Source organism: Syngnathus typhle, linkage group LG7, assembly GCF_033458585.1.
Source record: "Syngnathus typhle isolate RoL2023-S1 ecotype Sweden linkage group LG7, RoL_Styp_1.0, whole genome shotgun sequence".
Lineage (NCBI taxonomy): Eukaryota > Metazoa > Chordata > Actinopteri > Syngnathiformes > Syngnathidae > Syngnathus > Syngnathus typhle.
The window spans coordinates 13,433,312-13,457,647 of record NC_083744.1 but is presented as its reverse complement, the minus strand read 5'-3'; the positions used below and the strand labels follow the sequence as shown (position 1 = coordinate 13,457,647).

Here is a 24,336-nt window from a genome sequence, read left to right as displayed (position 1 = left end):
AAACTGACCAATAAGAAACACTTCACTAAATACAGCTGGTAGAAAGAGATTCAAATTTGATTCCGTTACACACGGCAAATACTGACATCAGGTCTTTATTTACTTGTTACTTGTAGTTGTTATTAGTACATGGGACAGTGACAGCTTATGTTGTATATATATTTGTATGTATAACATTTAAACTTTACATCACACATGACAGCCAAGCAGGTAAAAATCTGTCTACTGGTGTGATTGCTCATAGGGAAGACATTATGAAACAATGCAAACAAGAAGAAAACCATACTTATTGCTCAAGTGAAATTAATCTTAATGACACAAAGAAGAATACATGTATTAATGCACGTGAACAAATCACTTGACTAAAATAATGTTTCAAACACAAAGGCAAATAAGAACACATTTCACCATATACTAACATCAATGTTTGTTTGGTGTTAGTAACCTACTCTAGAAAATAAAATAATATATGTATATATATATATATGTATCTACAAGTGCAAGGAGGGCCAAGGTCTAAACTCGTTCAGTGCCAAAGCACAAGTCGTCATCTAAACTACTTTTGTGAAGGGCAAATCATAAAGTCATTAATGTTGGCTTAAGTGGAAATACAAAGCATAGTGTAGAAATTCTGAGAGGATAAGGTTTAGGGTGACAATACTGTACAGCACTTCAAAAAAGGACCAAATACATTCAGGAGAACACCACACACCCCTACCACCCCCCGCCCAGCCCCGTGGACAGTTTATGTTGAAAGTTGCTTTTTGATACACTCCACATCCTCTCCACTCCATGCAAATGATTGAGGTGTCTGTTTTCCATGCAATATCTTATTCTAACGCCTCTATTTTATGTTCCTAAGTATTTTTGAACTTTACATGATTTCTACACTCCAGGACAGTTTATTCTCCAATATCAACAAAATCCCACAGTCTGTCCGTCCCTCAGTGGTCAGAAAAAAAAAACACATCTAGTGGCAGACATTTTCATAAAAGTGACTTCAGCTGATAGCCCTTTAGGGTGCAACCGGGTTCACCTGTGAGAATCGGGGCACCTTTTTTAGGGAGTGGGAATATTTTTTTTAAGGTGGTTGGGGTTTGCCCTACATTCTGAGCTTGGTGCCCAAATGGCTCCAAAACAGCCCCGCTCCTCACAGGCCATCTCAGAAATGTGCACACCTCAGCAATAGAATGCTATGCCTGACCTGAACAAAAAACATTTTGTAATAGGAGACATTGGTGCATTGATGCTGTACACTAATAATCCAATAATCAGGGGACCTATTGCGGCCCAGTATAAGAGCGGGCCAACACACACAATCTTTCCTACTCTAAAGCTCTAAAAGCATACAAATACTTATGAGTTTATGGTTACATAGCACACCCAACAAAAATACTGACTTTAAGTGATGAACTAATCTAATACTATGTGTGACCTTATGCCTTTTTTTCTGGGCATTCAATACCAGCCCATCAAATTGTGTATGGCATGTATAAATATGTAAAATGTACTATATTTATAGTGAGTGTGTGTGAGTGTGTGTGCGTTTAACTTTGGTCAAAGAGGAGCTAGTTACATTTAGGGAAGTACCGTATTTCCCGGACTATAAGGCGCACCTAAAAACCTAAAATTTTCTCAAAAGCCGACAGTGCGCCTTATAGTCCGGTGCGCCTTATATATGGACCAAATTCCTAAACTTAAACTGGCCCGAAGCATTATGTCATGAAATCAATCATAAGTGGCCCGCTGAAGACTATGAATCATGAATCAAAAAGACTATGGATCATTATTTTGCGATTTGTTGCGTCTGAAGTTGAAATAAAAAAGATAAAATGGAGAATGATTTGATTTGGATTAAAAATCTGACATGATGCATTAATGCGCCTTATAGTCCGGTGCGCCTTATATAAGGACAAAGTTTTAAAATGGGCCATTCATTGAAGGTGCGCCTTATAGTCCGGAAAATACGGTACATGTCAGATTATTTTGTTTGTTTGTTTGTTCAGAATGTGATTGTCATAGTGGAGACCACAAAGAGTTGACTACAATCAGAACCACAACCATGCAGTGAAGTTACAGACTGACGATAGTAGTTACTATCTTGGCTCTAATGGAGTAAACCACCCTCTAACACTATGTCGACTACCCACATAATGAAGCATTACGAATCGCATGCATATAGACGTTACTAAGTACAATTCTACACTATGTAACTGTTGTGGATTGTCTTAGACTTACACATGGCGCTCATATTAAAGCTGCTCTACGCGTAAATAAATTGCATTTGGAGGCAATATCTGTTGATGTGATCATAAACAATGCATACATTTCAATAGCTCACAAATCATACAATGTCATTCCACTTGAAGTCAGGCAGTATGTGTTTGTGTTGAACTTGTGTATAGGTATACTTGGGCCACATAATTGTAAAATATGTCATTAAAATTAGGTCAATAAAAATGATGAGTTGGCTTCAGCTTGGAACGTTATTACACACACCAGGAGAGCGTGACTTCAGATTTTTTTTTTTTTATTGTCGACACCAATCTAATGAAAGTCAAGTCGACGTCTAGTATAGCAACATATATATATGTATATATATTTTTTTCTCTTGCTCTGTGCTTTCCGCTGGAACAGCCAAATAACATCACTTGTTTTTCACTTCAAGTTCTTCACTCATCTGATGCTGCATGCAGCTCTGCCTCCTTCTCAAGTAAGAAAATAGGATTATTATTAAAGTCAGCATCACGGACCAGAGGTCATTGTGGAGAAAAGTCGACACCTAAACTAGTCTATACAACCCCTAAGACACACAACTTAAATGAAGCTTTAAAGTAGTCCGTGTCATGGGTTGTGAGTCGTCTAGCAATAATGCAACAACAATTACGCACAGACTAAGCACGACTTGACAGTTGGCTGTCAAATTCTGGACATCCTGTGACCACCATGTGCTGATACAAAACACATTTTTGCACTCCTTACATGTTCCTTGACTTGATCAAATTCTACTTTTCATATCCTTACACGAGCAGCTCTTTATTAAATATTGCTACAGAAATAACTAACGTGTTTATGTGTGGGCCATGTTCTGGGGGGGAGAGGGGTGGAAGGGGCTTGAGCCAATAAGGGGATACTTAGCAAACACAACTATGAGATAGTCAAGAATACAAATTCAAGGGCTGGGTAGCAAGAGTGAGTTTGTGGAGAGTATTAGGAAGGTGGGGGTTGGGAATAGCAGTTGAATATAAAGTTGCGTTCAGAAGTTTCAAAACACTCATCATTGGCACAAATCTTATATTTCAGGGCTTTTAATGATTGATAGGAACTGTCCTGTCAATGAGTTTTTAAAACAAGAATTGGATGCACATTTTCATTTTTTGGTGGAATTTCTTTAATCCACACAGGTCAAAATGATGTGTCCTAAAATACTGTGCATATAGTACAACACTCGCGAATAGGGCTGAAACGAAAATTTTAGTATCTTTGCTCAAAAAATTGTGGAAGGCATTTTTGCCCTGCCCCAACCCGTTTATTTAAGTGTACACTGGACGTTCACTTTGTCTCTGAGACCAAAAACTACGGGGAGAGATTTGTTTAAAATGTTTTTAGAAAGGAAAGTATACTAGTGTAATATGCTAGTGGACTCCTTTGCACTGTTTAAATTTGAGTATAAATTATGTAAAAATGAAAACCAGTTTGTTGTTCAATATTAACAGGAAATGTCTTATTTTTACTTTTCTTTATTATTAAACCATGGAAAAAAAATAGCTGCAGCCCTACTCACAATTACATCTTTTGCTCAAATGTACCTTTTGTGACTTTTATCTCAATCAGATGCTTAAGGTCAAGCTCAATAATGGCAAAGCGAAACGATCATCTGCAGACAATTGTGTTATTTAGTTGAATGTGTGCATATATTACATTATGTATAAAACATTTTGGCTCTGTGTGGATTACAGAAAATTCTTAAATTTAAACGTGCACACTCAATTCAAGGCTTTAAAACCCATTGAAGAATCTTTCCACCATGGATAAAGGAAACTTCAAATCAATCATTACGGAAAGATACGGAATGAATGTGACATTCATGCCCACGATGAATGTAGTATGTGTACTTCTGACTCTAACTGCACATTAACTGTTTTGTTACAATACAGGAGGAGAGAAAATAGCAGACAAAAGATCTCGGGGATGAGAACACAGAGAGCGATCATGGCTGTTAACGTCTACCTGTCACATTAATATCCTAAAGTCTCCGAGATTGTTACCCCCTATGGCTTCTCTCTCTGTAGCTCCACCCCTCCCTTCCCATTTTTTTTCCCTGCCACCTCAACAGGAAACCTCCATGGTTTGGGTGACTGCACCAACTCCCTCGGTGCTGTCGGAGTGGGTGCAGGCACGAGAACGTGACCCATCCATGGAGCTGGCGCTTGTCAGAGAGGCGGTCCTGGAGCGGGCCAGGCGAGTCATACTGGCAGAAGGCACTGGGAGGAGAAGCAGATGGGGTAAAGAAAAGAACTTTCACGTGTGTTTAGGTGCTTCTAATTATTGGTATGAGGGGAGGTCATGCTCTTAGTGCAATTAAGGTGTCCCCATTATGCTGTGGATGATCAAACAAGAGCCTGGTCAATGTGGCTGTTGGTGTTGTTGGTCTACTCACAAATGCATTATGAGTAGCTTGTAATTGAGGAGCTTGGGAATTACATGATATAGTGCGGAGCTCATTGCAGTGAGCACTGCTTTTTTCGATATTTTTTTTGAAGAGATAGTTTGAGATGGTTTTCTTGAGCTGCTTTGACTTCACTTTGAGCTAACTTGCTACCTTTCTTCATTACCGTCTCATGACCATGGAGAGCACAGATGTCAAATCAATTTTGTTGCACGCCACATTGTCGTTATGGTTTCCCTCAAAGGGCTGCTATAACTGAAACCATAGAAATTTACAACGGCCTCACAATATTATTTACATATGGATAAAGGATTGATGGATAATCACTTTTAAGTCAAGGCAAATAAGCTGTTAATCATTGTTCAATTGTAAAATACCTCAGTGTTATAAAAAGTGAAGGCAATTTGCAATTTTGGTTCAGATTTATAAAAGGAAGCATGAATAAAAAGCAGAGTGTACATTGAATTTCCCTTTGGGGATTATAATCAGTACAATAAATCAATTGATGAATATTTTGAATAGACATAATTTGCTATTATAGTCAAACTATTTGACACCTGTGAGTAGACGCATAAAATATGTGATTTATGTTTGTATATATATGAATAGAAATACTATATATGAATATACATAAGAATATCTATTGCAGTTGTTCATGTTGGTAATTTAAGATATTTGCATTTGTCATGAATGCAATGAGCAAAGCCAGTTAAGGGCCATGCACAGAACAGTTTTGCAAATGGCATGATGAAGGGAGGTAAACAAAGGAGATTATATTTTTCCATTGAAGGAAAAAATATTCAGAGATGAACGGCCTTGGGATCTTGCAAATGCCGGAAAAAAAAAAAAAAAAAACATCCCAAATCGTTGCACTTAAAGCAAATTGAAATCAACGTTGGAAAAGAGCATCATACAGGGCAGCAATAAGAGGTCAGAGGTGAATGTGGAGGAGGAAGTACCTGGCCCTCCACTCAACCTCCGATCCTTCACATAAGCGACTGAGAGAACAGGGTAAGGGAGACAGAGGCCAACATTAATACAGTTTGTGTCTCTTCCGGACAAAACCCGGCCTCAAATACTGAATACTGCTGCTAAAATGAATTTTGACAAATATATTGTGACAAAGATCAAATCTTGCCTGCAATAAGTACTTGAGGATACTTACTGTAGCCCATTCCTTGAAGGAAATACTTGAACGCTTCAGTGAGCTTCCCAGGCTGTAAAAACAAAACATCCACATGAATATTTTAATATATTAAGTGACTCACGTTCTGTGATGAGAGTTTCTTTGTTACCTGTGTAAGCTGGGGTAGTCCACCAGAGTCAGCCATCTGTCACAAGAAAAATAAATAGCCATGATCCAAGTTCTTTGTCACTGAAAACTTGTCTGCACTTCTTGGCATTTCAGCTTGTATTTTACCATCAGTGACTTCTGTCTATCTATGACACTCAAGACAATTTTCAACATTATTTATTTGACTCATATACTGCCATTGACAGCTATGGACGTCAAAGATTCATTTCAACAGAGCTGGCTGTAAATGAGTTAAAGAAAAAGGATTTCAATGGTTGGCCGCGGACCGGTGATTGGGGAGCATGCCTGTACTTGACAGTTATTATAAAACATTCGGACCCTATAGTGGTAACACAACATGGAAGATGTTCAGGACGTTCTAGTATTAGGGGACGATAACTTCGGCATTATGAGGTCATAATTGATCATGGCAGCTATTATTTTGCTTAAACAGCTAAAGCATTTTGAAGTTGTGTATGATTATGACAACAAGAACGTCACATGAAATGCTTGGGTTATAATTCTAATTTTTCATTTTTAATCTGGTGATTGACTTTCATTGCAGATAGTGATTTTGTAATTTGTTGAAAAAAAAAACATCTTGATACTTTTGTAACAATAAACAAAAACTGATGCCCATAGTCGTCATGATACACATTCCATGTACATTATTATTCAGATTACCATAAAGCATGCAGACATTTTGTTTACCTTAAGGAAGGTGGTGTTGGTTGGGTCAAGCTTGGAGTTGCACTCAACCTTGAGAGCAAGTTAAACATAATAAGCGACCTCAATAATAAGAAGTGTTTCACATCATTGGATTGAGCTGTAACTGTTAAAAAGACAACACGCTGCAAATGGAGTGACTACATCAACGGTATGGAGTCCATTTTAAAAGGGTCTATGAGTGACCCAGATACTTCAGTGTGCTGCAGTGATGACTCATTCCAGTGGGGCTGAAAACACAGTCACGCACGGATGCTCACACACACTCAAACACACATGTGCGTTTGCTCACTGCATTCTGCTGTTTAACCTAAATCCACCAAATAGATTGGCAAATCGCTCTTTCAAAAGTATATCTTAAACAGCTTAAAATAATACATGATTATTAGGTAACATGTTCCCTTCTCTCCTAAGCTTTTGTGGCTTCCAAGTAATAAACTGTGACTGTATATATTTAGAAGAAAACACTACCTCAACTGCTGACCTCCATCTATCACATCTAAGAAAAACCTTTTTTCAAGAATGCTTCCTCTTGCTCTTTTTATCATGCTATCGTTCTGCAGTTGCTTATGCAACATCTATTCTCACGCCAACCCGTACTCCATCTTACTCTCCTGTTTTCAAAACAATTGGTTTGATTTAAGGTTCTTCATGCAGCAGCTCAGCTATTACAGAAGAATATACCGTATTTTCCGCACTATAAGGCGCACCGGATTATAAGGACTGAATGAATGGCCCATTTTAAAACTTTGTCCATATTTAAATCCATATATTTGGACGCCCCTGCTGTAGTGGCTCAATATTGGTCCATATATAAGGCGCACGGCTTTTGAGAAAATTGGAGGTTTTTAGGTGCGCCTTATGGTGCGGAAAATACGGTATTTCAGATTGAGAGGCCGGGAAGTCATAACATGACCATCTGATCTGATTATGTGCTGTGGTTTTGTTATTGTTTGTTTTGTTTTTTTTGCAGATTTTTGGTTGAACAAAAACATTAACTATTAGTAATTTCTGCAGCCAGAGATCAAACAACGCTCCTTTTCATTCTACTGTCACGTGGCCGTGCCACCTGCCATCTGACCAGTGATTTTCCTCCCGTCGATTGTTCTCAGCCATGTCTGGCACTGACCAGAACCTCAGACAGTTCTCTTTCTCTGCTCCTGCCCCTCCAGTCCTATCATGCAGTGGTCAGCATTGACTGCTGCTCATTACCACACCTACTCCCAGCTCATTCACTCTCTGACCCTGCAAACCCATCACTTCGGCTCAGTTCGTCTGTCTTGCTACCTGTCTGTTTCATACCTGTATGTTGCCCGACCTGTTATTTGTTTCTCCTGCCCGTGTTAGTCCCTATTACCCATTATGTTATTAAATGAAATAGACAATAACTGTATTGTTTGCAGATAATGTTTCTTTAACGATCGAGTTCAAGAGAGTTGAGAAATTAGTTATGTCTGACAATGGATGGAAAAGGAGACAACTGGATTTTTTAGTTAGAAAATCTTGAAAGGGAACAAAGAGGGACTCACCACTCCTTCCTCAGCAGGGGAATTGTCTCCCACAACCAACATAACCGGACACCTAAACCGAGAAATGGTAAACATTTTACTGAACTCATGTGTCTGATATTTCTAATATAATTATGTTCTAAAAAATCTAAACTGATAAAGGTTCAGCCGTCACTGCATTGTAACGGAAAGGTGTGTTGGACTTACTTCAGGGTTTTGGCATTCAGTGCAGTCCCGGTGCGGTTCATCTCCAAGTCCCTCCGACTAGAAAGGACAAGATTAATCAAATATTGCGCTGATTGACAGACTGTCAATGAAAAGTACTGATGGTGAACTTTGGAATTAATGTCAGTATCATCTGAAGATTAGTGTGTGGTGCTTAGGGTAGGGAGAGATCTGAGTAAGCATTAAATTTTGGATGTCATAATTATGAAAAAGCGGTTTATGGGGATGCTGGCTTGTCCGGGGCAATCTTGGAACGATGACAAAACAATTCTTCTACCTGTTGTACATGTTCCAGAAAAGCTGCAGGTTGAACTGGTTGATGGTGTTGTTAATCTGTTGCCGGTAGCTTTGCACCAGTTCTGTGTTGTTCATAAGCTCCTCCTGTGCACAAATAAAAGCTTCGTGGTTTTCCCGACTATTACGCAAGGGCCGGTGCTACAAGGAATCCTCAATATACCTGACTGAAAAGATGTGGCAGTACAGTATCTGGCAGGGCGCTTGTCAGTCCTGACAGCTAGAGGAAGGACACAGATTGCATATTAAAAGTATTTTCAGGATGCTCAGTCACAGTTTGGAAAGCTAATTCAGTCACAGAAAAACTTTCTGGCAGATACCTTTGTAGCAGCCCAGTCAATCCATCCTTTACCATTGGGGTCAATGTTGAGCAGAACCAAACCCTCCACAAGGTCAGGGAAGATCAGCTAAAAACAGATTTTTTTTTTTTTTTCACAAGTTGGCCACTTTCGAGGAATACTGTGTATTTATACAATATGTCAAATGGACTCACAGCAAACTTGGCCAGGATGTACGATCCAGCGCCAACGCCAATCCCAACGATACTCTTGAATCTAAAACAGTTCAATGATTTTTTTTTATTCAAGACACAGTAGATGTAATATTTTGGGAGTGATACTACCCTTGCTGAATTTCTTCTTTGCCATCATATCATTAAACAAATTACCAGTAGAATAGCCTGAATTTAAGAATTTCTCCAAGTTCTTCAAGTTTAGGCTTCATGAATAAAATTAGAGAAAAACTGTTTTGTAATGTAACATAAGTATACATCATTACTGTAGTTTGGTAGAAATTAGATTTTGTACCATATTATTTATACAGCTGGCAAATTTCACTTAAACCTAAACTTAAATGAAACATATACTTCTACACAGATCCATTTCCTCTAACGATCTCTGTTACTTGTGAATACAAAGTAATACTGTGGCAGAATTTGTAAAATATTGGCACTCCTGAGGACTAGCTCATGATTTGCTAGACTAATACCGAGTTCAAGAGCAGTCAACTCACTTAACGCTTGGCATAGCCATGTGTGTGTGTGTGAGTGTGTGTGTTTCACTCAAAGGCATTTTATTAACAGATTTTCTGCAGTGCAGAAATACAGTAGATCATCTTTGCCAGCAAAACAAGGACATGATGTCCCAGGAAATGGCAAGGCCGGCACGACGAAAACATGGCATGTGCTCGTGAAATGTAAAATGTGCTAACCCAAAATGCTGCACCACAGTGGACAACATGCTCGCCAACTGGTCCATAGTGGGATACTGGTACCTGTGGAAGGAAATGGACATGCATGTACTGTACATTCCTACATCAGTGATGAAGCTTGACAACTGCTGCATTCGTGACTCATCTATCAAACCACAAGGCTAAATCCAAATGGATTATTTTTCTTTCTTAAATAAAGTAGGTCAAGTTCAGTGACGATATTTGTACAAATCTGCTTGTGTGTACCCTTGCGGCAACTGCGACGCTCCAATCTGCTGCCCCGGAGCGTCGATGTGACAAATCACAAAGTGCTTGGTAATCTCTTGCATATCCTCATTATTGAAGAAAGAATTGAAGCACAGCTTGTCTGCAGGAGCAAAGAAAGTGAAAAGCGAATTAGCATCTTGCCGCTGAGTCAGTACTTCTTGTTAACATGTTACACGCACACACGTATAATATTTATATTTTCAATATTTATACAACATTTTCTGTATGTTATTTATACAATTAATGCATTATTTACATGTTTGAAACAACTATTTAATGTTCTAATAATAAAATAGGCACTTAAATGGTTTCATATACATTTATTGACACACAAAAAAAAATATTCAGATGAGAGGGTGACCGTATTTCACTTATCGCGGGTGGTTTTTGGAACCAATTATTTGCGATAAACAAGGGATTACTGTAGTTTTAAACATGTAAATACTATATTAACAGTATAAATGACATACAGAAAATAATATAAATATAAATATTTGTGTGTGTGTGTAACATATGTAGATGTAGCTAAAGTATACATACTGTAAATATGTTTTTAGACCTATTTTATTATTAACTTTTAATAACAAGGTAAAGTGTACATACTGTAAATATGTTTTTAGACCTATTTTATTATTAACTTTTAATAACAAGGTAAAGTGTACATACTGTAAATATGTTTTTAGAACTCTTTTATTATTATGAAAAAAAATATAACAAGGTACAATACTGTACATGTGTTTTTAGAACTTTTTTTTATAACAAGGCACAAGTGTACGTACTGCAATTGTGTGGGCACTCCCTGCCTTCTGCTGGCGTGCGGGCAACTTTCATGCCATAATTCCTCAATTTAGAATTTTTATTTTTAATTTTTGATTGTTTTTTTTTTTGGTGTGAGAAATCCGCAATGTACTGAAGCCGCGATAAATGAACCGCAAATATAGCGAGGGATTACAGATGTCAGCCCTCCATGTGCACTCCTCTCTTCAGGCTTTGGTTGGCCTGCTTTGAGCCTGCATGTGTGTCACCAACACTGTATCTTTCTGAGGCTCAAACTAAGCAGCATTAGTTAAATCGTTTAATTGGCCTGGCATCTGGGTTACAGAAATAAAATAGATGAGGCTCAGAAAACACTGCCGCATAAATACTTATAGGTGAGACATTTCTCTCATCGCGCTTTGCACGTTGCAGACTCAATGACCTACTTTCTCCCTCTGTACTTTTTCCTCTCTCTCTCTCTCTCTCTCTCTCTCTCTCTCTCTCTCTCTCTCTCTCTCTCTCTCTCTCTCTCTCTCTCTCTCTCTCTCTCTCTCTCTCTCTCTCTCTCTCTCTCTCTCTCTCTCTCTCTCTCTCTCTCTCTCTCTCTCTCTCTCTCTCTCTCTCTCTCTCTCTCTCTCTCTCTCTCTCTCTCTCTCTCTCTCTCTCTCTCTCTCTCTCTCACAGTTCATAATCGATGCTATCCATATGTGTTTTTTTTCACCAATGTTGCCACCTTTAAGAAACAAACAGCAAAGCAGCAATAATGAGAGTTGTGCTAATATACTCAACCCCCAATCTCTGTCGATAAAGCATCTGCATTGCTGCTGGCTCCGCCCCGCCTCCCTCCGAAGGACATGGATGTTTTTCTGACCTACTTTTCATCACTGTTATTCCCACTCATTCTTTCATTTGTCTCTTCACCTCCTCAACATTTTCATCCCTGCTCTGGTGCTTTTATTTTGTCATATGTGAGTGAGCACCTGCTCAAATGTTACTGTTTTTTGTTACTGTTTTTCAAATGATTCACATTGCTGCAACTTTGAACATTTACATTTATAGCGTGTCAGCCAACTCTCAACTCACAGTCACGTTATGATTTTAGGGGGAACCTCATCGTGAGATGGAAATCATTTGTGAATGTGAAAAAATAATAATAATAAGTGGTGACTTGTGATGGAAATTAGCCTAGGTATAAAAACTATCACTACTATGTTGTAGCTAATTCAAAGAGTATGTAATGATGACATTTTATTTTGTGTATTATTGTACAGCACACAACCATTTGTTCTTCCTTTAAAAATAAATGTGTTGCTTCTCTTTCTCACTTTGTGTGGGTTTGTGTGTGTATATGCATATGTGTGTGTGACTGAAAAGAGCTTCTGATATAGCCAATTATCACGTGAAGCAAGGGCAGAAACACCTTTATAAAAAACCATACTGGCACATCTGTCGAGAAAGAAATACACACGACTCACGGTTCAGTCCCACATCATGATAGGTGAAAATAGCAGGCTTGTTCCCTTTGGGCGCCCCGCGGATAACCACATGCAGCATCCCAAAAGGAGTCTCGACATCATGTTCCTGTGAAGAAAAACACACTTGTTCACCTGGTTGGTCACCTGACTTCATAATAAACATATCCACTTGTGCAGAATTTGAAGCCATGAATGTAAGTTGAAGTGTTTTGAACACATTAAAAAAAAATCCAGTAAATATAGAATTCATCCTAAATAATACCGTCTGTGCTGTAGGTAATCAAGATTCTTTCTTACATTTTCTAAAGAACACACGTTCTGCAATAAGTCATGTCAATCACAACCATCAACATTCAAAATGGAGGTGAAGATACTTGTATGCATAACTAATCAAAGGAGGGACATATTTAGGTATTTAACTATAGAGAAAGCAAGCACGGGGCTTCGGTTTCATAATTTCTTCCTTCTTATCATCAGTATGTCGCACTCCACCAGTTAAACAGCTGAATCTCTCCAAACACCTATTATTGATTGACACCTTAATGTAGCATCTCAAATGCTGCATGCCCACAATGTCAAAAACAGATATACATTCACAATGGAGTAATTTATTTTACATAATGTCCAAATGATTGACTATGCTTGAAGCTGAATGATAAAACAAACAATGCATAACCCTCTTTACCTTGGCCACGGATAGTATTGCAGTTCTGCAGTTATGCGATAGGACCTAATTCAGCTAATTATGACTTCAAAATTGGATCAAATGGAATTACTGTTCTATCTCAGACAGTCACTGCATCAGACTCGTTAGGAGATTGTTTGTACGATTGTATTACAAATCATTAAGGGTTGCTAACATGATGACCTTCAGCTTTTGAGATGGAAAAAATGATCTATTTTACATTCATTATGCAAAAGGTCAAAGAGATTCACCGAAATCAGAGACATTAAATATTAGTTTATTCAGAATACTGCATGGCAATTTTTGCACGTGATTAATTTCAAGGTGAACATGGCTGCAAAGATCTTTAATGCTTTCTTTAAACAAGCACGCGCAAGTACACATCGGCACATGGATGCATGTTCATCCGCAGAGGAAAAGAGCATCCGTGGTGGCATTCTTAAGTGTGTCAGTAGGCTAAAGGAACAGAATGACCCATTATTTCCTCTGACACTGCAGTTTCTGCTTTGCATGAAAACAAAGTGGAAATCAGCATTGTACTCAACATTTGCGCCTTTTTTTTTTTTTTTTGGTCTGTTCCGTGGTCAAATATTAAACATTGTAATCTTCCATTTCTTGTCATCAACTACAAATGATTTACAATGATCAATTCCAAATTCACAAATGCGCCATATGACAACCTACGTCACTCGCTATATGCCCTAAATTCACTCCACTCACCCCGTCCCAGCATTCAGGCATGATTCCACAGTAAATGTTCTCTCAGTGGCTAAAAAAAATGAGGAAGATACAGACAGGCAGTTGAGAGGACTATTGCTGATCAACACCCCGCTGGAAAACGGAGTTGAGCTGAATGATAGATGGTGCACACTGCTGCAGTGCCTTTGTCTGCTTGGGAGCTTTCCGCACCCAGAATTGAAAGCTGAAGCCCTCCCCCTCGCCTCGCGTTCATCTCACATTCCGTGAGCAACAGTACCATGGGGGTGGTGTAGGGAGTCGAGGATTGGCTCAGAATGCTGCTTCGCCATCATACGATTGGGTACCATATATTGGCCTTGGGCTTTTATGCATCCTCTCTCATCAGCACCACTGCTACATATATGTACCAGTGTTTAGTACATTCACATTGTGAGTCTACCGTACGTGGTCATCACGATGATAAAATGTAGCCAAATCTAATCAACTGCAGCAGGAAATAGAAGGTCATTACTGAAACAATCGGTGGATTCGCTCAATAAGTCAGATAGCAGAGAGAATGTAAAAATGGATGTGGATGATGCACATGTGCATTCAATGAATATATTGATTTCACAATTACAACAAAATAATAAAGTCATGAACAACAATGATATTTATAATACAGCTGAACTTCGATTTTACTGAGATTAGAATGGACGCTGTAATGATTGAAATGTCAAAATACAGTATATTTTTGGACCTTTACAGATGGCAGCGGCACAAAAAGATTAAGAGATCAAGTTAACAATAGCAGCATACCTTCCAATCGCCTACTGGCATCAGCTGGTCACAGTTCTCCTGCCGGGAGAGACAGACAAGGAGGGGGGTGGGGGGGTGGGGGTACACAAATGAATTGTGGAACATGATTTAATTGTTTTAAATTGACATTTAATCCGTATTCAAAACCATTGGAACTCATCACAAACAGTGCACTTCATCGCCACTTGATCACCATTATGTTTGGAGTTTTCATGGATGGTTTATTTGTTAGTTTTGTTGACAAACACCCAGTCTGGCTTCAATATTGCTGATCAGTGTGTACTTCACAAAATGTTATTTACAGGTATGAATGTGGCTAAATGTACAGCATTATAAGTTATAACATTGAAGCCAAACTATTACAATTAAATATCCAAAGGCACAAATTAAGGGTAAACTGTCTTCAAAATACAATACAAATGGCCAACATTTAAAAATCTCCAAAATATGAACACAAGATATATTAACTTGATGAAAAATGACCTTTTCATCATTGGTCTGTTGCGTCCTGATTCTAGTGTTCTTACAAAGAATAATCTTATCAGTGAGTACTTTGATTTCATTTTCCGTCATGTTTATTACACCCAAACTCGTGTTCTACCAGTTCTGCTGTTTTTTTAATCAGTGACCACATGGAGCAGCGATTTCCAACTCTGGTCATGGAGGGCCACTATCCTGCATGTTTTCCATGTTTCCCGCCAACAAACTTGATTCAAATGATCAGGTCAATCAGCAAGATCAGCAGAAGCCTGATCAGGATCCTGATCATTTGAATTAGGTGGGAAACATTTAAAACAGGCAGAATAATGGAACAGATTTGAGCACCCATGTTATAGACATTACGAGAGCAAAGAAATGCCAGACTCGCCCTCAGCTGGCTTATGGTTCAGCCCAAAGAACCACAAACGATGTTGATAATAGATGGCTGGACAGATTGTAGAGCAAGAAAATACAATACCAAGAGAGCATCGTTTGGGCCAGCAGGTGACACTCTTCTCTATTTTATCTGCCCTCCAATGATGGCGAGGAAAGAAACTGACTGCTATTCATGTACCTTATCTAATATTATAGATAATGAAGGTCCACCTGCATCTACATGCCATATAGACCGCATGGCTCTCTCTGCGCTGTTTTTTTTGCTGCTGACCCCGTGAATAAACCCCGGATAATTGGAAGAAAATGAATGGATGGATGGACAGACAGACGGGCGGACGGAATTCAAGCATGTTGTCTAACCCTGAATTTGTCCATGAATGTTTTCTTCAATCCTACCAACTAAGTCATATTGTACTGTATGAAAGTGTATGCTTATGTTGACATGAAAACAAGTCATAGGCTGTTGCATGAATTTATCCGTTACAGCTCTGTTAAACCTTTTTTTCATATTTGGTCTAATTTGCCGCATAAAGTCACTGATAAATCGTAAACTTCAGATTTAAAGCAAGAAAATATATGGATTTCATATGCACCATATGTATTTGTATCAAGAGAAAATATCACTTATGTTTTCTGAAATCAACAAATTTGTGTTTTGGCTTTTTACCGGAAGGGTTCCGCTGGTCCGACAGCGGGTCTGGCGGAGCCAATGTCTTGCGATGACATGCCAACGATGAGTGGGACGACTGTGAGGAGGGGGGTTGTTGAAGGGCTTAGGGTTCGAAGGGCATGGCTCCCCTCCTGATGCCTTTTCCTGCTGTATGGTGAAACAACATGAAAAACAAAACATCCACTTTTGCATCATATACAACTGCTTATTATAAAGCAGTAAAATGACATGAGTTACATGAAAGATGAGTGCGCCGAATGTTTATCAATGAAGAGAAAGTTGTTGCTAAATGAGAATTTACGAAAGAAAACATTGGCGCTGCGATAGTATATGTCGACTCTGTGTCAGCTTCGGTTCCGCTTAACAACGAAATGGGTCTCACAATGCACTGAATCATTCAGGCTGTCAATGACCTTAATTATTAGTTTTGAGATTATTTTAATTATTAGAGTAACGCAACTATATCTTTTTGATCTTTGTTTAAAAGCCCTTCTTGGGACAAGCGCTATAAATGCTTGTTTTTCATTCTTCTAAGCTGTGGCATCTGTTCCTACTCAAATAAACATGATATGAAATACATTCAGAATAGTATTTTCAAGTAAGCTAACTGACCATGTCTGAATCAGTTCCTCTCTTTTCTGGGAGCAAGGGCTTTTCCTCAGGGAACTGCTGTTCCTTTATTCCCGCCATCCTGGGCAGTAACCTGAAAATCATCTCACACACACACACACGCACGCACGCACGCACGCACACAAAATAGATATAGGCTTCAAGGAAAAGTACGGAAATAAATAAGTAGATTCAGTCCATTTTATTAAATGATGCAAATAAGTTGAACGATTGTACAATTATAACTATCTGTACAGAATCATTCAAAAAATTTGAATTGTCAGATATTTGCAAATGTAGCTCATTAAGAAATAATGCAGCAATTGGAAATACTTCAATTTTTGTTACTGTTTTTTTTTTAATGTTCATTTTAATCACAAACCTAAATTCAAGAAATATTCGTTTTGTTTCGTCCCATTGCCTTTCTGTGTTGTTTAAGTTGACTCATCTTTATTAAGTTGAATTATGCTTGACTTGACATTTTGTATTGGTCAATTATGTATTTAAAGTGCCTGAACACATAAAACAGTGCTGGAATGTTGTGTACTTTCCATTCCAAGTATTGGCACTGACATCCCAGGGTCACATACTTCATCAGCTGCTGGGAGTAACTGGAAGTGACATCTGGGCTTTGTTGTTTTAGCCCTTGTGATAAAAACACAGATTGTGCTGGAGGAATTCCAACGAGAGAATAGAGGACAAATGATGCCTCGGACTTAGACGAAGACCCATATAGAGTATATACAAAGTCCTTACAGAAGTGGCTCAACTAAATAATTAAACTCGACTACTTGAATTGTTAAGTACACACTTGTATATATCACCACCAACATGTCCCCTGTTACCCTTTTAGTATTGCGCTATTTTAGGATGACTAATTACATGATCAAATATGTAAACAATCTAACTGATGGGGGGGGAAAAACAATCATGGCAAACCGTGACATTCCTTGCCATGCGTTTTAATTTGATTTGAAATGTTATGGTCTGGTATGTTTTTCAGTAAGGGGAGTTAAACATGTTTTTTTTTTAATAATAACTTTTTCTTATTATATTTGGTAGATCTCCTCTGACCTCACAGTAGTTCACAGTAAAATGAATTAAGCCCCCTCTTGACCCTGTCTTGCACATTAAGTATGATTTTGAAAAAACAGTGCCTGAGAAAAAAATTGTAAAAACAAATAAAATCATGCCGATCCTTTATTTGGCAAAGATGGTCATGTTTTCTTCATGTGTCTTCATTCCTTTTGCAGAGCATTGGATTATCGGTTTGTATTTCCCCTACAACACTTGCTTAAATGTATGAATAGAAATAAAACTTAATGTGTCTCTGGTATCTCTCATTGTATTTGTTATTTCTTTTTTCCTTTGTCCCACTTCCTTGTTTACCTTATAAAGAGCCTAGTGACGGTCAATGGCATGTGACATTTTCAGCTGACCTATAGCGCCGCATGGCAACAGGTCGCTTGGAAAATGTGTGACGTAAACAGGAAAATCCAAACCAAGACCAAGCAGATCTATGTCATTATCCCTGCTACCATACAGAGAGACAGACAGACAGACAATAGACGCGATGCTTCGTACCCCTCATTTTGATCAACGCTTCAACTACGAGTGTGTACTTGATGATCAGCAAAGCACATCATGACCGAATGAACTGACATAATGATAGTGTGAAATGATAGCAGAACATTGTTTTTTCCTGACTCTCAATGGGTGAGAAATTATTAACTACACAACAGGATTTTCCGCTCAGTACATTTGCAAACTAAGTGGTCATTTAGACAAAATCTTCTGCTTTCCGTTCTGGTCTTGCCTTTTCTTCCTCTCCTGACTTCTGGCTCGTAACTTTATGCAGAGAGAGTTGCTATGACAACCCAGCATGATCCTATTCAGCAGGGGCTCAAGTCTTTGCTGCTTTTTGTTTTTTCTCACTATAACACAAAAGCGCTTTCATATCTTCTCACTTCTGCATTCTCATGTTATGTACACATTAACATGTGAGGTGTGTTAGAAAATCTATGTCCCAAAGTTTATTTTCCACACCCAAACTATAAGTTTTCCCCTTGCAAGTACTCCCCCTGGTATCGAATAAACTCTCCAAGCCTTTTTTGCCAGGCCTTCATGCATTCTTCAGTGATCTTCCCCAGCTCTGTTCTTATGACCACCTTGATGAGATCTTCAGTAGGGGTCAGTTAATGACGCCTTAAACTTCGAAAAGAAAGAAAAGAAAAATCACAAAATGCTACGCCGCCTGAGTAGCAAGGTTGCTAATGTTTTTCTTGGCCAGGAACTGTCAGATGCTCAAGGCATTGTCATAATGAAGCAAACATAACTTGTGCCACACCTCTCACCTCTTTTTGTAAATTAAACAAATGCCACCTGATCGCTTTGTAGGCATGCTGCTCAATCTACGAGCCCAGACAGAGGGGGAGATCTTATAGTTTGTGGTCCATCCATCCATCCATCCATCCATCCATCCATCCATCCATCCATCCATCCATCCATCCATTTTCTGTACCGCTCAAAGGAGCATAATTAGTGGAGTGGATGCAGACATATTCTGGGCAAGGATCAAATATTGCAAGTCATATTTTACTGTTAATGGAGTTCATTAGGAAGTGTGAAACGCGGACAGAATTTCAGTTTGTGCACGTCAACATGGTCATGTTTTGACCGTATGAAAGCTCTGAGTCTTGGAGTTGTGTCTATGGTCCACTGAGAGGAATGCAGGGTGTATGCCAGCAGGGCAGACGGTCACAGTAGGTAGTTACCCGTAATAAACTAAAGGGGGAAGGTAGTGAATGTTGGACTCCTTCCTGAACCGAACATACAACCAGATGTCAAGTTATCAATGCTTAGTGAAGCATACTGATAGGATGATTTGATTCCTAAATAAACCTTGGTTTTACTCGTGAAAGAGGAAGTAATAGCCCTCAGTGAACACCAATACAAGTTAGTGACATGGCTGACTGGCTTTTCATCAGACATGCCCACTGGGATTCTATTTAAGTCCCTTCTTCCATGGTCTGACTCTACTGTCACTGTTGACACATCATATCACATCACATCACTGGTTGAAATAGAAATCAGTCATTCTACAGCACCACAGATACTGTAGGTTATGATTTCATGACTAGGGAAAACAACATACCTTTTATTCACTTTACCCATTTCTCCACTCAGTCTGCTTCTACAATATTATGGCAAACACCCAGGTTCCAGTAACCACAACAACATTTGTGATAGTCAATGGAATTATGTTGTACAGGTTCTTTCACATTGCGCCGGACAATAAAAACCGACCCTAACCCTAATGATATATCTATATCAATATATCTAATGATATAAGAGAGAGATTATATCATATATTATAAGGCAAACAATATCATTGTCGATAAATGTGAATGTGAGTTTGAATCTGTATTTGTCTATACTCTATGTGCCCTCTATGTGATTGCCGTTTGCTCGGGGGTAGGGGTGTTTGTTGACAAATCCATCAACGGATTCCGACCAGAGAAGTCATCGGTGTCAAAGCACACTTGGACAGTTGTCAAAAAATAACAACACCCGAACCAGGAGTGAGGAGAACATTCACTCATTATCTATGCTGTCTTTTTTCTGCAAATGTTGGTCTTGCTTCGTGATTATTTCTGATTAACTGATTTACTTTTGCATTTGTTTCACAAATGCGGATTTGACTATTATATAAATGTAGTCATGTAAAGGTTAGGAGTACTAAACCCATAAAAAAAAAAGAACTAATCCAGATTTTGTAATTGATGGGCCTATTTATTTGTTTTGATGTAGTGTAGCAGTCAAAATGACTGGTAAGTGCATCTGCAAGTATCACTGTAAGTAAATCCTGGTTTTGGAATATATGAGAAAATGCGTATGTAAATATTTAAACACATGGTTGCACTCTTAGGGACCTCTAGACAGCCATTCAAGGCCCCTAAAAAAGTCCTGGCTATCATGCCGAGTGTAGGTTGCTACCAAGTAGGAATTTAGTGCCTTATAAATATGATATAACAAGGCCTATCATGCCGTAAAACTAGTTAGTGGTGAGTGGATAATGTGTGTAAATTGGATCGAGCATAGTAGGGGCTTTATCAGCATGTTAAATACGTTAATGACAATGCTTTTCCAAGCAGCTCACTAGCTGCCACCCTCCATTGTTCAGCTGTTCCAAATGCCATGCAGTGAAGTAGGGGTGGGGGTGGGAGCTGAAAGTGGGCTTCAAGTAGCAACATGACTTGTTTCCAAACAGATCTAACAATGAGCAGGCTTGCAAAGCTTCAAAACCACTGAGTACATGTAAATACAGTCTTACTAAATAAATATTGATACTTGGACTAATACTGTCCTCACATCACTGAGGAACCAAAGAATCTTTACTTTGCAAACTCCAAAATGCCACTCAGTCACTGATTGGGAACATTTGCAAGTGCAATGGGCTAAGACAGGGGTCACCAAACTACGGCCCGCGGGCCGGATACGGCCCGCGGGACCGTTTAATACGGCCCGCCAACCCTGAACAAATTGTATTATTAAACTATTTTTTTTTTGCTCATTTTGCCTGCAATGACTGCGTTTCCCCAGTAGATGGGGAAGCGCTCGCCTGCGCATTTACTACCGGAAGCCGTGTCAAAAAGCTCGGTGCACACTCACAAGTGCGTGTACGGACATGGCGCACTCGCGCTCTATTTGTATCAGTCCCGAATTTAGAGCGTGGGCTGTGACGACAGCATTTTTGTAATTTGCGCGCTGAGCTTTCAGATGCAGTTTTGCGCTAAAGCCACCCACAAACCTTCCCCTGGAATCCTTCCGTTAAAATGTCGCCCAAGTAAAGCAGGGTGAACACAGGAAAGGGTTATTAAATAACCGTTATTTGGTTATGTGTGGCTTTCTGGAAAACAATAAATTTTTTAAGCTCCCCTACGATCGTCACACTTTTTCTGTTACAAACTGACACCGGCCCGCCATCAGAGAAGGGAAAGGTTATGTGGCCCTCACAGGAAAAAGTTTGGGGACCCCTGGGCTAAGAGGCTCCATAGTGCATGGCTGTGCTGGACTTAGAATTTAATTGTCCAGTAGGAAACCAAAAAATTAAAGGACTGAGGGGAAAAAAAACCCCTTGTGAACTACCTTTAATTCGTTAAGAGTAATTCTAACACTTTGTACAAAATAAAACAACGCAAAAGAATGGAAAAAGAAATTTGATCAAATAGACGGTGTGCAGTACCGATTTGTAAGCATAATCGAAGGCAATTAAAGAACAGTTAAAGGTTGTTGTTTTTTTACAAAAATCTTAATCTTAATCTTTCGCTATGTCACACTAAACATATAAATCAAAATGCCATACATGGGCTAACAGATATTGGCTGAGATGTTACGGTAGTTACTATAAACCTTCAAACAAATGTTACTTTAAAACACATACAAAGCAGCAACACATACAAACAGCATGTGACAAAAGAGAACAGAGCGTTGTGGCCTATTTTGCTAGGGAGGGGCTCACTGTATGATCCTGATCATTTGGGGTCAGACAGTACTTTGTAAATTGCACTCGGAGTAAAAACAGACACATTTTTATTTTCCAGCTTGGGGAAAGTCTACTTTAGTGTGTTTGGGAATTCCGTAGATCACGTTGCACCCTTTTCAGCCTAAAATGGAAAAACATAGAGGACTGGAATTGAAAATATTATGCGGTCAATTTTTAATCTAGGCTGACAGTTACAGCTACAGTTATCGGGAATTTAGCTCCAGAAACCAACAGGGTATCCAACGAACTGAGCCTGAGCCAAATCTTTCTGTTTGACATCTTACGAGCCAGGCAAGCAGTATGTATACTTAACTAGATCCCATAGTGAAGATATTCCATCCTGTTCTAAGTGACATTCTGGCAATCATATATGGTCAAGAACAATCACTGGTGGTCTCAAGACTTTTCCAGAGTACTGCTGTCTATTGTCCAGTTAGTAGTTCCACATTATGTTTAAAATGCTGGTTGGGTGCTATTGTAAACACAAGAGAGTCACATAGAACAGTGTCGGGGTCTAATCACTCACTGGCTCCGTGAAGCTTTGTGTTGGAGCATACACACTCGTTATGAATCTATTTATAAACTTCAAACTAAAAAAAAACAAACTGCAATGTGCTGACAGCCTCAACTTTAGTGACAATTTCATGTCTAGCCTGTCTTTTCTTTCTTTCTTTCTTTCTTTCTTTCTTTCTTTCTTTCTTTCTTTCTTTCTTTCTTTCTTTCTTTCTTTCTTTCTTTCTTTCTTTCTTTCTTTCTTTCTTTCTTCCATTTACAGCCATGTAACAGAAAAAGATTCTGTGTGTGCATGGACAAAAAACATGGCTCCCTAAAATCAACACTCTTTCAAATACTGTTTAGTTAACTGAAGATGGAACTGCATGCAATTGGAGAGGGCAGCTTATGCAAACACAGGATAGACTCAAATACAGTCAATCATCTCTCTGATTTAAACTAAAACCATTAAGCAATTTTAGATTGTTACAGATTAGCATCTTTGTTGTAATGTTTAATGGCAGCTATAATATGCTGTCGAATGTCCCATTATATGAGGCTCTATAGTTCATATAATTAATTATCCACACCCGATTCATGCCAATGCAGAGTCTGGCATTGAGAGGTGTTTATGTGGTGCTATGGCAGGAGTCTGGGCTAAAATAAATAAATAAATAAAAGCAGCAGCGATCTTCACACATTAGATGAAAAAAAATATACTGTCAAAAAGAAATACTGTCCTCATTTTTACACCCTCCTGTTGAACATGCAAGAGCACCACATTTTTATGGTCACATTTCTGGATATATCATTTCAAATATCATGCTCATGAATGGGAATCTAATTGAAGATCAATTCGTAGAGCGAAGAAATAAAGATTCATTGTACCTGCAGTGTTGCTAGGAGATTCTCTGATTGGTAGATTCTGAGATTTTCTTCTTGTCGAATGTATCTCCCTGAGGCTGCTGAGGATTGTTCGCGTGTATGTAACTAAGGGTGTGTGGGTCTGTGGAGTGGATGGACCTGGAGAGAGAGAGAAAGAGAGAAAGAGAGAAAGAGAGAGAGAGAGAGAGAGAGAGAGAGAGAGAGAGAGAGAGAGAGAGAGAGAGAGAGAGAGAGAGAGAGTCTGTCTCTCTCGTCCTCTTTTTGATGATAAACAGAGAACACGTGGCTTCACCATTAATGCAGCACAACGAATACCAGAGCACAGCAAGCGAAGGGCGAAATGGAACTAAAAGAGATGAAAGCAGCCATGGAGCTGAGGCGGAGGAAATGCAGTTTGAGTGATTGCTTTGCCCGGTGACACATTTGTATATTAATCTCGTTCTCAAAAGAGGGACACTGCAGCTATGAGGTGACGGATGTACGCAAGCTCCAAAATTGCTTTTACCATTTAAAGCACACTATCAAAATACGACGGTATTCTTTCAAAAGGGAGGCACGATGAATTGTTCTGCACATCCAATTCTCACATGGTGTTACTGAATATCATCTCACCCACACAGACACACCAACATGCAACAGCCTGCAGGCACCCAC

General features: G+C 39.0%; 1 protein-coding gene across 4 annotated transcripts; it reads right to left on the bottom strand.

The window, feature by feature from the left end:
- Positions 1-79: 79 nt before the first annotated feature.
- ndrg4 (NDRG family member 4) lies at positions 80-23,842 on the bottom strand. 4 transcript variants are annotated; one of them, XM_061282111.1, is made up of 18 exons: positions 23,686-23,842; positions 16,764-16,854; positions 16,149-16,298; positions 14,606-14,644; positions 12,424-12,529; positions 10,172-10,292; positions 9,926-9,988; positions 9,210-9,270; positions 9,037-9,123; positions 8,880-8,936; positions 8,700-8,803; positions 8,405-8,461; positions 8,219-8,270; positions 6,675-6,722; positions 5,965-6,000; positions 5,835-5,886; positions 5,629-5,667; positions 80-4,484 (listed from the first exon to the last, which is right to left on the bottom strand). In XM_061282111.1, the coding sequence occupies exons 2-18, from the start codon at positions 16,839-16,841 to the stop codon at positions 4,330-4,332; spliced, it is 1,305 nt and encodes a 434-aa protein (XP_061138095.1). In that variant the 5' UTR covers positions 16,842-16,854; positions 23,686-23,842; the 3' UTR covers positions 80-4,329. The 4 variants fall into 4 exon arrangements, with proteins under 4 accessions (XP_061138095.1, XP_061138096.1, XP_061138098.1 ...); XM_061282112.1 differs by lacking the exon at positions 5,629-5,667 and having other exon boundaries at positions 23,686-23,836; XM_061282114.1 differs by lacking the exons at positions 14,606-14,644; positions 16,149-16,298; positions 16,764-16,854; positions 23,686-23,842 and adding an exon at positions 13,829-14,001.
- Between the last annotated feature and the right edge of the window lie 494 nt (positions 23,843-24,336).